The 13,213-nt window shown below is 39.6% G+C and overlaps 1 protein-coding gene across 1 annotated transcript in view; it reads left to right on the top strand.

Annotated features, from left to right (window-relative positions):
* PDE10A (phosphodiesterase 10A) overlaps window positions 1–13,213 on the top strand; it is a 606,111-nt gene that overhangs the window by 562,901 nt on the left and 29,997 nt on the right. Inside the window, exons 18-21 of the mRNA XM_090042732.1 lie at window positions 1,420–1,503; window positions 5,236–5,386; window positions 7,507–7,662; window positions 12,233–12,405. Of these exons, the coding sequence (XP_089898858.1) occupies window positions 1,420–1,503; window positions 5,236–5,386; window positions 7,507–7,662; window positions 12,233–12,405 (564 nt within the window). The remainder of the gene's footprint in view (window positions 1–1,419; window positions 1,504–5,235; window positions 5,387–7,506; window positions 7,663–12,232; window positions 12,406–13,213) is intronic.

Genomic DNA, 13,213 nt, shown 5'->3' with positions numbered 1-13,213 from the left:
TTTAACTTCAGAATAGGGGTCAAGTGGTTATAGGTCCTTCCCTACAGGCCAAAGTTAGGGGAGAAGGGCAGGATTTAGACTCTTGATAAGAGTTTCCAGTAGCTACATTTGGATAGTTTCACCCTGCTGACACTTTAAATCTCATTCTGAGACTCCTAACACTTCCCATATTCTGTACAGGGGGTTTAAGAGCCTAATCAAGGCTATGAATTCTGCTTTAGGAGCTAGATGTCTAATACATAAGTCAGGTGTTATAGAGCTGAGAGTTGCAACACCTGTCATTTGGGGATCTAGCCCAGGGTACTCAATGCTGCAAAGTGTTAAGCGCCATGGCTTTGATCCTACAACATATATAAGCTTGTGCATAAGTTTAACTGGGACTACTACTGCTTAAAGTTTAGCATATACTTGTTGAAAGGCAAAGTGCTCAGCAGCATATAGGATTCCATCCCAGTGTAGGACTGTTCTGTGCAGTGTAATTTCTGGTGCTTTGTTAAATGATATTATATAACCCACCTCCTCAACAAAATTGATTTTTACTTTTAAATATGACAGCCTTTCTTTCTGAGCTGCATAAAAACCTTTAGTTTGAGAAATCTGAATACATTAACCATTTTTCCAAGCAATTCACCTACCTTCACATCTAACACACCTGCTGTGCTCTTTAGTTTAACCCCACACAAGCTAATATTTAGTTGGGTTCAGTGCAAAGTAAACAGAACATGTACAGCACAAGAGGTGCAATGAAAGGGATAAAGTTATAACCAAGGGACAGATAGCTCAGCTGCACTGACCGCTAGCATGAGGTATGAAAGCTGATGTGAAGGAAAAGATGTTGGATGGTAAAACACAAAAACACAGTATTAAATGTTTGCATTTGAAGTTTTGACTTTCTGTTAACCAGTCAAAGCTCATTCGACTGAAAAAAAGCCTGAAGAAAACCTTATCCAACTTTTAAAACAAATAATTGAATTTCACCAGTGACAAGGCCATGATATTCTTACTTTTACCACTCTAACATTTTTCATAGCAAATGATTACTTAGGGTTTGAAGATTTTCTTAACTGGGTTATATATTCCCCTCATTATCCTTGTTGAATAAAAACGATTCTGGTTGCTTGATTACATTTTTAAAAACAATTTTAGTTTTCTAAATCATGCCAGGCTAGTCAGCTTCAGGTGCTATTAATCAGCATAGTTCCATTGGAGTCCATAGAATGACATTAACTTGCACCAGCTGAAGCTCTGGCCCAGAAAAGTCAGTTTACACATGTTCAGAAGCAGGTTAGTGCTGTCAAGTGGCTACATTATCTACTAGCCTTAGCATATCAGGTGAGTACATTATCTGGTAGCCTCAGCATGAATATAATAAGATTAACAGGATATTTCCTTTTGCTAAACTTGAACTTTCTTTGTTAGATACCACTTTGATATCAGCCCCTTTGAAGATGTCTGGCCAGCAATTTTTGTCTACATGGTCCACCAGTCCTGTGGGACAGCCTGGTATGGTTAAAAAATATTTTACACTGCTATTATTTTGCCTCCATAATTCACTTTTTCCATTAATATTTGTGATCAGTCTCCTCAAATGGTTGCATTTTATGCATCATACCTGGGGTCTGCTCAAGACTAACTAGGTTTCCAGTCCCAGGTATTTTTTGATGATGTTTCCCAGCTGAGTTAAGATGTAGGAATGCTCAGAATAAAGAACTCCAGGTGTCCAACAGCAGCCCTTGGAATAAACAGCAACATTGCTTTGTTTCTTAATGGAGGCACACTAATCTTGGAGGCTATTCTTCAGCCAAGATGGTGACAGCCCAATGAGCCAGATGCAACCCACAGACTATTAGTTTGGTCCCTCTGGTTTAATATATGGTTGACATAGTGTTTAAAAATATGTTCTAGAGTAGAACATTGCCAAGCATGGAACTGGAAAATGGCAAAAGGCAAAGGAGACGAGATTCTTTACATAAATGTTACTTCCACCTTCATTGTGAAAATAATTGATTGTCAAATAAATTGATTTGATTAAGTTTCCTAAATATAGGCTCGGGGGGACCTGGTGACTGCCTATAAGTATGTAAGCAGTGTACATCAGGATCTGGGGAAATGTCTGTCCACCAGGGTGCCCCAAGGGATGACAAGGTCAAACAGTCACAAATTCCTCCAAGACTGTTTCAGGCTGGACATAAGGAAAAACTTCCTTACATTCTGAGCCCCCAAGGCCTGGAACAGACTGCCGCCAGAGGTTGTGCAAGCACCTACTTTGGACTCCTTAAAGAGACATTTGGACATTTACCTTGCTGGGATCCTATGACCCCTGCTGACTTCTTGCCCCTGTGGCAGGGGGCTGGACTCAATGATCTCCTGAGGTCCCTTCCAGCCCTAACGTCTGTGAAATCTATATTATATAATATATTTTTTAACATTATATAACTTCCTATTAGCACTACCAAGTTGAGAATCTTTACTGGCCAAATCTACCCCAGTGCCAAAAAAGTCTGTAGCTTTTTTGGTCTCTGCAGAATTAGGCAGATGGGGGTAATGGAAGGAGGAGCTATTGTCACTCCAAGATTGTGTGGGGAAGTTGAAAAACAATTCAGTGGCTCCACCGCTCCAGCAGACTCCTTCATTAGCTTCAGGATCACATCATTGGATTTCTGGCTCTTTTTCTGACCTTTCCATGAGCAAATCTCTTCTCCCTCTGCACTGCAAAATGGTTGAGCAATAGCCTATTTTGTTTACAAACGTCACCCCTCCTTTTCGTAGCAAAATCACATAGTTTCCATAGTCAAAAAATGTTTTAGGCTGTACAAGTTGGGGCTGAATTTACTCCTAAATTAATTTTCTTCTAAACTATGTTTTCTAGGAGTTTCAGACCTGACCTGAAGAACATTTCCCTTAGTTGAAATGTTGTTTTAGTGAGTCTCAGCCCTCAGATTACAAATATATATATTTTTTTTTCATGTTCACTTAAAGAAATACTCAGTGTTAAAGGGGCTTCTGCCTAATTTCTTTCCATACACAAAATACATTTTTTTTTACTTTGAAATTTCTTCTTATGGTACTTTTAAAAAATGAAGAAAAAAAAAGCTTTCTATTTCCCATAAACAAAGTCTATAGCTATCTTAAGTTTGCATTTAGACTCTGAATTTACTGAAAGCCAGAATTGTACCCCTGCCTAAGAGGTAGAATATAACTCAGTTGTCCAAAGAGTAGTCTGAGGGGGGAAATGGACTCTCAGTTTCTTGCTTTCCTTCAGTAAGAATAATCTGTCACTGTCATCACTAGGCATTTAAAATGATGGAGGGAATAGTTATGTTCTGGATTCAGGAGTCCTTTCTGTGATAATTTTGCCTTTGATGGCAACTGTCCCTTTCTAGCTTCTAAAAAGCAGAAGCAGGTATTTGAGCAAGTTGGAGATAATTATTGTAATATTTATGTTCTGAAGAATATTGTACTTGAAACTGTATTTTGACAGGTGTTTTAAAATGCCTGACTTAAACGTCTGGATTTAAAAAAAAAATTGAAAGTTTTAGTGCAAAATGCATCTCCAGCCTTTCTCTAATGTAAAGCTAAAAAATCTGCACACAGTATACCATATTTTCTCACACACCGTATGCTGCCAAGTAAAATATACCTTGTTTTTGAGAAGTCAGAATGAAGAATTTTTTTCCCCGGAGTTGTGGCTTCATAGAGAAAAGACAGACTAATCTTCAAATCACTTGCCCTCTCTTTCTTGCTAGAAGCTCAAACTGTAGCTGCTGCTGAAGACTGGTTTCTGCATGCAGAGCTATGAATTTGAACAGAGCTAAAACAGTCTGTAGGGCTGTGAAATGGGAGGAGAGAGACCAGGAGTAGCTAGCAGACAGAAAAATTGCCAGAACAAAAAACAGCTTGATTAATGGAACACAGCAGTCATTAATACCTGTGGAGTGGAGAGCAATGAACCCTTACATCAATCGAATCCCTCAGCTGCATGAATAGAAAAGTCAGGGTGCTCTAGGACAGTTGATTTAAAACTTTGGGTACAGAAGGATTTAAAATGAGGTGCTTCTATTTTGGGCAGAAAATCAGCTTTCCTGCTTATACCATGTACCCAAGTTTGGAAGACTAATTTTGTGGGGAAAAGTACAAGTGAGAAAATACAGTAGTAAGTGCCTTGCTCAGCATGCAGCCATGGAAATGTTTTTGTCTAAATGCTTTCATAAAGTAAATGTATTTACGTATACACATGATTGGTAAGAGCCCGTCAGCTTTGGTTTTTAGGCCGTGTATGCTTTAAAAGTGGAACAGCTAATATTGTCATTATATAAAATAGCAATCGAGACACAGGCAGTTCACTCAGGTGATGATGGATAATTAATTTACACAAAGCAAAAGCAGCCTTATTGATTAAAATATCCAGTTCATCCTTAAAATCTTCCTCCTTAGCACTGCTGCACTCACCACATGGTCAGTAATCATATATATGACATACATTACAATACCCAGACATTTCAGCATGAGTGAAAGATAGTATAGGAAGCTTAGTCTCTTTGGTGTTGTGGGGAAAGCACAGAATTTGGACTTGGGTGTCTTGGGCTGAATTCTAGATCTAAACATAAGCTTCCTTTGTCACTGTGGGTAACTTTCTTGGATAACTGTGTGAAGGAAAAAAAATAACATTTTGTGAATGTGTGTTAACTTGACAATTTCAGGAGACCTCTACAATAAAAGATTTAATTTTTTATTCAAAATAACTTTTGGTTTTGATATTTCCTTAATTCTGTCTTAAAATAATTAAAAATTAAATGTGCCCTAAACCATGTGTTTTATGTTAAAGGAGTATTCTATTTGACCTGAGAGAAATGTTATTTCTTGTCTTTTTGATTCACCAACAGATTCTTTTTTCAGTTTGACTCAATACAGCTTTTATAATCCATCATTCAGTCAGCTTTAATGGATGCTCGCTTAAAGAAATGAGACTTGGGGATCTTTTTATAAAAATAAACTCTTGAGAATTCCTTGGATAGGTTTACCGTACTAATAATTACAGACAAGAACAAGAGCAGCAGACATGTGTGCACTAGGCCTATTGGAAATTAAATGTTTCATATTTCTGATATGAGGAAGAGGACCCAGTTGAAAAATAGTGTTGCTGTTTCTGGGGAGGTCGGGGTGCGGTGGAGGGTTTGGTGACTAAAAAATATTTTTATTGTTTCCTTTTCTCTTACTAATTTCTCTTCTCTTAAGCTTTGAACTTGAAAAGCTGTGTCGTTTTACTATGTCTGTAAAGAAAAACTATCGCCGTGTGCCCTATCACAACTGGAAGCATGCAATTACAGTTGCACATTGTATGTATGCCATACTTCAGAACAACCAAGGGCTTTTCACAGACCTGGAGGTAAGTGTAGGGAACACATCATTAGACTTAGTTACAAGATCCTTTAGTTGCCTGTAACTTTTCTAGACATGAACCATTTAGATCATAATTTTCCTAGTTAGTGCCTGCTACAGGCTGCTGGTTTAGGCCTTTTTGATATCCAGATGAGGAAAAAAATGGACTGAATTTGAAAGAGAGAGAATCTCTTGATCTTTTCTTTACACAGATGTGGCCCCATTATGCTTTAGAGACATGAAACTTGAAATTTGGTGGTGTCAGGAATATAGCTTGTTCTATCCCCTTTAAAATTTACCTAAAATTACAAAGTTACAAGCCTCTGAAAAGTCATAACTCATACATGTTCAGCAAAGTGGTTGTTAGAGCTTGTCAGCTAAAATCTCCTCCCTAAAGGTACTTGAGCCTCTCAGCTTCTGGTGTTGACTAACCTGTGAAGGCACCAGAACCACAGAGCAAGAAGATACGCTCCAGCCCAGGGTTTCAGAAGGACAGTTGGACTTCCCTGAAATGGCTCATCTGAGCTGGGGTTTTGGACCTAGGCACTAGAATTGAGGAGTTGGAGGGAAACTGAGGCTGGCAGGGCAAAGAGACAAGCACTGAGAATGAAAGGACAGGGAGAAGTACAGAGGGAGCTATAAGAGTAGTTTTTACTGGGCAAGGAGATTGAGACTGGGATAAGAAACCTGAGAAGTGGAGACTTGGTAACTAGTTATGTGAAGAAAATGAAATTAAGCTAAATAGGCAGAGAGAGAGAGGAGACCAAACAGGACAAACATAGTTTGGGGAGATGTGACAAAAGGTCATCTTGGTGACCTCAGTGAGGCTGTGTCCACAAGAATATTCACTTCAGGATCTCATAGTATATAACACTATTCCTGAGTCTCATCACTCCTTTGTTGTCAGCAAATATCTTTGAAGCTCGCTGGTGAAGTGTTTCATTCCCTTTTAACAGCTTCCTTCTTTCAGTTACTCTCTTAGCTCAAGTAAGTGTTGAAAACTCCATTCCTGATCCCTGAGTGATGCCACATTAATCTTTTTTTCAATTTGATTTTTTTTAAAATCAAGTGCCAGTTTAATATGGACCCTGTATCCCTAATTTGACCTCTTTGTGCCTTATGGTACAGTCTCTATTATAGGGGGGAAAAAAACCCCAGAACTGAATCATATAAGACCCAAGCCTCATGTGGTGCTCAAGAATGACAATGCTCACTTAATGAGCAGCTGTTTAGTATTTTGCTTTTTCCCCGTTGTTCAGTGTGAGGCCCTAGACTTTATTCACTGTGCACTATTCCTGTGATACTAATTGCTGTAGCATGTAAGTACTTCACAAACATTAACGAGTGTATTTTCACAGCAGCACTGTTGGCAAGGGGGTGGTGTTACCTCTGTTTTACCATTGAGGAGTAGAGATTAGAGTGGGAAATACCTGCTAGTTTGGGATGTCCAGCTTGAGACATCCAGGGTATTTAAGTATATAAACTGCTATTGGACACTGAAGTACAGCTTTTAGAATAACTGTTGCATGTGTGAGTGCTTACAGTTCTTTAAATCAGACTCTAGGGTCTTGGATTTGGTATCTGTGAAACAAAGAAAGTACAGTTTGTGTCCACCTTTAAGAAAGTTGGTGTAAATGACTTTCCAGGCATCACATAGGAACCCTGCCAGGACCCAGAGGTTGAAACCAGTTCTCCAAGGCATGGTTCAGCCATCCTGATCATGAGATCATCCTCTCTCTCTGCATTCCATGTTAATAGCTGAACAGATGAGGCAGGGGTCCTACAGAAAATCAGTTTTCTTCATTAAGTAAGAGCCTTAATTTATTCCCAAAGTAAGTTGCAACTAACAATGTGTATTCATGTAATTAAAGAGTGCATTATAATTTGTACCCATAAGGAAATTGAATTAAGTTTGCCCAGATATTTTTAATTCTAGCATTTCCTAACTTTTGAGTTCTTGACTTTGCAACACTAATATCAATCTTTTATCAGAAACTTCTAGCTTATAATATTGAAGGGTAACTAAAACATTTGAAGAGATTAGAGTGACACCTACAGGTAGAAAATGCATCACTTATTTTTGTTTTTGTTTTTTTCTCTCTGTCTTTGCACTGACATTTCTTCTAGCGAAAAGGTCTTCTAGTTGCCTGCTTATGTCATGACCTGGATCACAGGGGTTACAGCAACAGCTACCTTCAGAAATTTGATCATCCCCTGGCAGCTCTTTATTCCACCTCAACTATGGAACAGCACCACTTCTCCCAGACAGTGTCCATCTTGCAGGTAGGATTACTAAAAGTATACCCTCAATGCACTGTATTTCATTAATTGAAATAGCTGTAGCATTTTCTCAGTAGAGGTCTTTTTTCCTGAAGCATGTTTGATTTTATTACTGCTTTTTGGGTGTTTGCCTAGAAAATAAAAGTTTGGGAGAGGGCTTTGCCATGGTTTATTACAGCAAATCTGTGTTCCAGTATTGTCAGCTCCAGGTGTTCAAAAGTCATGAGTGAGACACTAAAAACAATCTGATTGACACAAAACTCTTGGAATGTGTAAACTACCATAAATTTGAGGTTCTTTTAAATTCCAGGCTTGTTTCTGAGCCTGTCTAATACATGTGGATATTGTCTTGAGGCTTTCCTTCTAGAATCATGTCTAGAAATGTACTTTTTTTCAAAAATAAAAATTTGAATTCTTGCATAGGTATGTTTCCCTCAGAATAAGCTAAAAGAAGTCATTATGTATCACAAGAATTAGAAAAGGAGTATAAAATTCAGAAATGTAATCATCTGCTGTAATAAATCCACTAAAGCATTGAATGCATGGCATGAGATGTGTATAAGTACTTAAACTAGGAGAAAATAATATTTTGGCATGCAAAGAAAAAGAGTCTTATAGTTTTTCTATGCTTGCTGCTCTTCAGTTATTGTTAATGTTTTATTTATTTAAGGCTGTGTGCCAGTAGACCCATTATGTAAAGTAATATCTCTATATGTCTAATTAATACAAACCATCAGAGAATGTGCTAACCCTTTTCAGGAAACTTAATTATAGTGACAGGTATTTTGTCTTTAGTCAAAAATCACATCAAATTAGTAGCAGAGAAAATGGTTGCCGGTAAATAATTTATTTCTTTTGTGCTCACTGTTTTTGTTTCTTTGCACATTCCCTGTATACTTCCTTCTCATTCAGCTGTGTGTCTAATTCATTATTAATATGTCTTTCTTTCTGGTCTTTCAGGGGGAAGGTACCCATTTTCTTAAATAGTATATCAGGAGTTAGTAAATACACACATAATCTGTATCATGGTCAAAACTGTCTCCTGAGATTATTTTAGGAAAAGCATACGTTCCACCCAAGAAGCTGGAACTCTGTATGTTCACTCATTTACATATAAATGAGTCCTTGAGTGTAGACATGGCATTTGATTTTTAGTATTCATTGCTCAAAGGAGTTTGTACATGGTGAACAGGATCCTCAGACTTATTGAAACATTTTTGTGCCACTCTAGAAGTGCAAAGCAAATTTAAACCAGACAGTAATGGCTGTTCTGGTGGAATCCCGGGGAGTCAGCAGGCACGTATATACATGCCCCCCACGGCACGGTTGTTATTTAGTACTTGATTTAGGATAGGGTGGGCCGGTGGCTGGACTCCTTTTCCCAGCAGCCCCTGCCTGCGTGGCTGGGGCCAGTTTCCATGGAGACCCCAGCAGCAGCCATGCTGTGATAGGGCAAGGCCAGGACTTCCCTGGGACCAGCCCCAGCAGTGCTGACAGGGCACACAACAGAGCATGGAGCTACCCCGGAGCCGAGCTGGGACTTCTGGCACTGACAGCGTGGTCCAGAGCCAGAGCAGAGCTGCAGTCTGCAGCCTGCATGCCCTGGGCAGAACGTGCAGGCAGCAGATCGTGGCTCTGCCCTGGCTCCTTGCAGCAGTGACAACATGTTCTGAAGCATGCCCTTGCCCAGGGTGTGCAGGCTGCTGGTCATGGCTTTGCCCTGGCTCTGGACCATGCTATCACCATGCAAGATCCCAGCCTAGCTCCAGAGCAGCTTCCTGCCCTGCTGTGTACCCTGCCAGCAGGGGTAGTGCTGGAGGTTTGGTGGGGCTATAGTCACCCCAAAAATCCCTGTAGCTCCCATAGCCATTCCTCCCAGCAGCACTGCTGCCACTGCCCGCCCCACTCCTGCTTACAACACAGCTCCCGCTCAAATATCACCCGCCAGGAAGAAGCTGGCATCTCTGTTGCCTGCCAGTGCTACTGGGGCCTGTCTCCACAGAAATCCTGGGCCTAAGCTATCACAGTACAGCTACTGCTGGGGTCTCCAGGTAAACCGGCCCCAGTCACACAGGCAGGGGCTGCTGGGAAATGGGGTCCACTGCCGGCTGGATCTGGTCTGCGGGCCAGACTCTGCCCTCCGCTGCTTTAGGAAGTACTACATGACGGCACATGGTTATTTTTAGCAGCTATGTTGCCATAGCAACACATTATAATGAAGTAGCATGTCACTACAACAGCATAGCTTTGGTGTCACAGTTTGTGCCTGCCAATGCTATGTCACCATAGCAACGAGCTACTCTGCCATAACGTGTTGCTACAGCAATGTAGCGTCTTGTGTAGACGCACTCAGCATAACTGTTTCTAGGTTGGTGGTTAGATGTAATAGTGGCATGTAGCCAGTAAAAAGGACATGTGGAGAATGCTTCTGCACAGATTCAAGTACTTGCTTCCTGAATGAGGTCTGGATGTTATTTGCAGTCAGTGTCAAAGAACAACATTTAGTTTATTCTGTTTTACACTGGAGACCGAATGGCTCCAGGATTGAGACCTTCCCCACAGTCCTAGATTACAAGCAGGAGAGTTAAAAGGTCTGGCCTGGTAGGTATTATTTCTGGATATTTACACTTCTTTAGAACTTCATAGCAGCTTGTTCCATCCATTTTAGACTAGATCCATGCCATGTTTCATTTATTTAACTGTAGAGAATTCCAATTATTAGTTTTAGCTCATGATGGAAGGAATAACATCCTCTTTTCAGTTAGACAAGCACTTTACATAGCATTCAGTAGCTTCCAGCAGTGCATAACTTACAGGAACTAGATCACCTCTGAATAGTGTACATAGAAGCTGTCACACATCCATCTACTACTGTTGTTGCCCCTTGTATTGTAGCTTGCAAGACACTAGAAGTGGCACCTCCATCCCTTGTGGGGCAGTATTGCTACATAGATATAATAGGAAGGACCTGGATACATATTCTTGGCAATTGTATGGCAGGAGTAGGAAAAAATGCAAACCATCCACACTAGGAGGTCTACTGCTTGCAATTCTGTGACAAAGGGTTAAAATGTTGGTGTGAAACATATGTAGAATACTGTCAAAGGAGCGTTGAGAGACAAATAGATTATATTTTAATTACAGTATTCATAATCAATCTATTTATCCTGGCAGAAATGTTGTACGTTAAATTTTACATTCCTGATGACAGAAAAAGGCAAGCCTATTTATATTAGTGGGGATTTGCTTTTGAACAATTTATTCTTACATAATTGGTTGACAAAAGTTGGAAAGACCTGGTCAGCTTCTGCACAAGTGCCAATTAAATGTTAAAACAAACATTTTAGTAAGGCATTTTTAATAATGTTTCTGTTTGTGAATGCAGGCACCTTGACTTGGTTGGCTTATTCTTTTAATTTTTTTTCTTTCCCTCTCTGGGCTTTAGAGCCTTGATAAGTTTTTCCAAAAACAGAGACAGCAGGTAGTGCTGCTAAAACTGTGGTGTAGCTTTACCAAGGATCTCTGTATATTGTCTGTTATATGTAGTCTAAAAATAGCAAATAATAGAAAGGGCTGTTGGTAGAGTCTCCATAACAGGAGGCATTGTTATTTTTAGTGCGTGAATAAAGCAACACCTTTAAAAAGGTGTCTTTTTCTGAAGAGTTCACATATGCAAATGTGTTGTAATTAACTTCATTTCTAAAGAGGATATTGTATCCGTGTATGCAGCTACTGCAAGTACATTTCATTTAGTGCTGTACAATCAGCTCACAATAAGTGTAGTACTGTAACTAGATGTTCCCTAATCCATTTTAATTATTAATGCATTCACTATCCACTAATAAAACGTGCCTGTTCTCTTCACCGGGGAAAAAGCCAGTTTGCTACCTTGATAGTGACGCTCTCTGAATTAGGGTTGAATCCCAAATTCCCAGGCTGTTAGCAGATGGAGGTGCCATGTAGGTAACACATACAGATAATAGAGAGGGAGGGAGGAGGAAAGATTTTTGTGTTTCCTCCCTAGTAACACCTGTGGACTTCAGAAAAAGCTTTCTCAGAAGGACACAGACTCTTTTGAAAGTAACACGAGTAGAGGAAGAGGGAAATAAATAATCCTGAGAAGCGCTGTCTGTGGGACTAAGCATAATGGGGAAGGTCCCCAGTACTTCACAGGGTTTGGTCATATTTTTGAAAATGAAGCCCTGTGACCATTCCCAGAGTTAGGTATCTATAAATATTTGGAGGCCTAACTTTTTTCTGTGGGTAGAACTGGTATTTATGTCAGGCACTGCCTGATTCTACTCGCATCAAGCAAGAAATAAACAAACTGTATTAGGAGAGTCAGCATTTAAAATGTACAGATGCTTAAGATCCCATGACTGATTTGTGCTTGCAGCAATTCCATACCAGTATTTAAAACAGGGAATACAAAAGTCCATTTTCTGTTATAATTGGTACAATACCACAGTCTCCATTGGGCTGTAAAACTGTTGTAACCTGTTTGATAAGAAAAGACTGGAATCATCTCAGAATTAGAGCTTGTGCTTTTTATTGGTTTTTTACTTTTTCATAGCTGGAAGGGCACAATGTCTTCTCCACTCTGAGCTCCAGTGAGTATGAGCAGGTTCTGGAGATCATCCGCAAAGCCATCATTGCTACAGATCTTGCCCTGTACTTTGGAAACAGAAAACAGCTGGAAGAGTTGCATCAGACAGGAGCCTTAAACCTTAAAAATCAAGCACACAGGTAACACAAACATTACTTCTTCAAGATTTTGCATTTACAAATGACAACAAAGAAAAGCTCAGGCTTTTCACCATGCATAGAGTGTCTTTTTCACACGTAGCAACCACTGAGACTAAGTATGTGTGTGCAGCAACAATGATCCAGATATCCAACTTCTGTTGATGAATTCATAAAAGTCTTGCCTGCGAGGGGAAGCTAGTATGGAACAAAGGTGTGAATTTAGAGTGCACTAACTATTCTGCACTTCTTCCCCTGTGTGGATATTTTTACCCTATACTCTGCATACCTTTGTGCATCTCAGTTTAATTTGTTTGGAAGTGGACTGATCAAAATTGCCCAGGTGTTTTTTGTTTGTTTTGGGGGTGTTTGTTTTTTGGACAATACTGAGGTCACCAATGAGATTGCAGGTCACAGTAAGTTGAATGTGTAGTTTTGAACATGTTGCTTCTTGGCAAGTAAAACCAGGGAAGACTATTTCATTTCCACCTTTGTTAAATAAAAAACTGGGTGCTGCTGCTTCACCATGTTAAAATATTCTGTATCAGGCAGCATGGAACCTTGAGCAAAGAAATTAGAATGTGACCCAGCAAAATTACAAAAAAAGCAGACATACCTTTCACTAACTAAACTCAGAAATATATACTAAAACTATTTTGTCATTAATCGCTGAATTTCAGACTTCTCAAAACAATTGGATAAGCACAGAGATTTTTTTAATTCTGTATGAAAGAATGCAAAAACATTGAAAATTACCCTTTTTGTTACCCTGAAAGTTAGGTTCGATGATGTTTTCTTAGGGTGTGTGAAA

Source organism: Crocodylus siamensis, chromosome 1, assembly GCF_052110815.1.
Source record: "Crocodylus siamensis isolate JL-2025a chromosome 1, ASM5211081v1, whole genome shotgun sequence".
Lineage (NCBI taxonomy): Eukaryota > Metazoa > Chordata > Crocodylia > Crocodylidae > Crocodylus > Crocodylus siamensis.
This window is presented reverse-complemented; position numbering and strand designations above follow the sequence as displayed.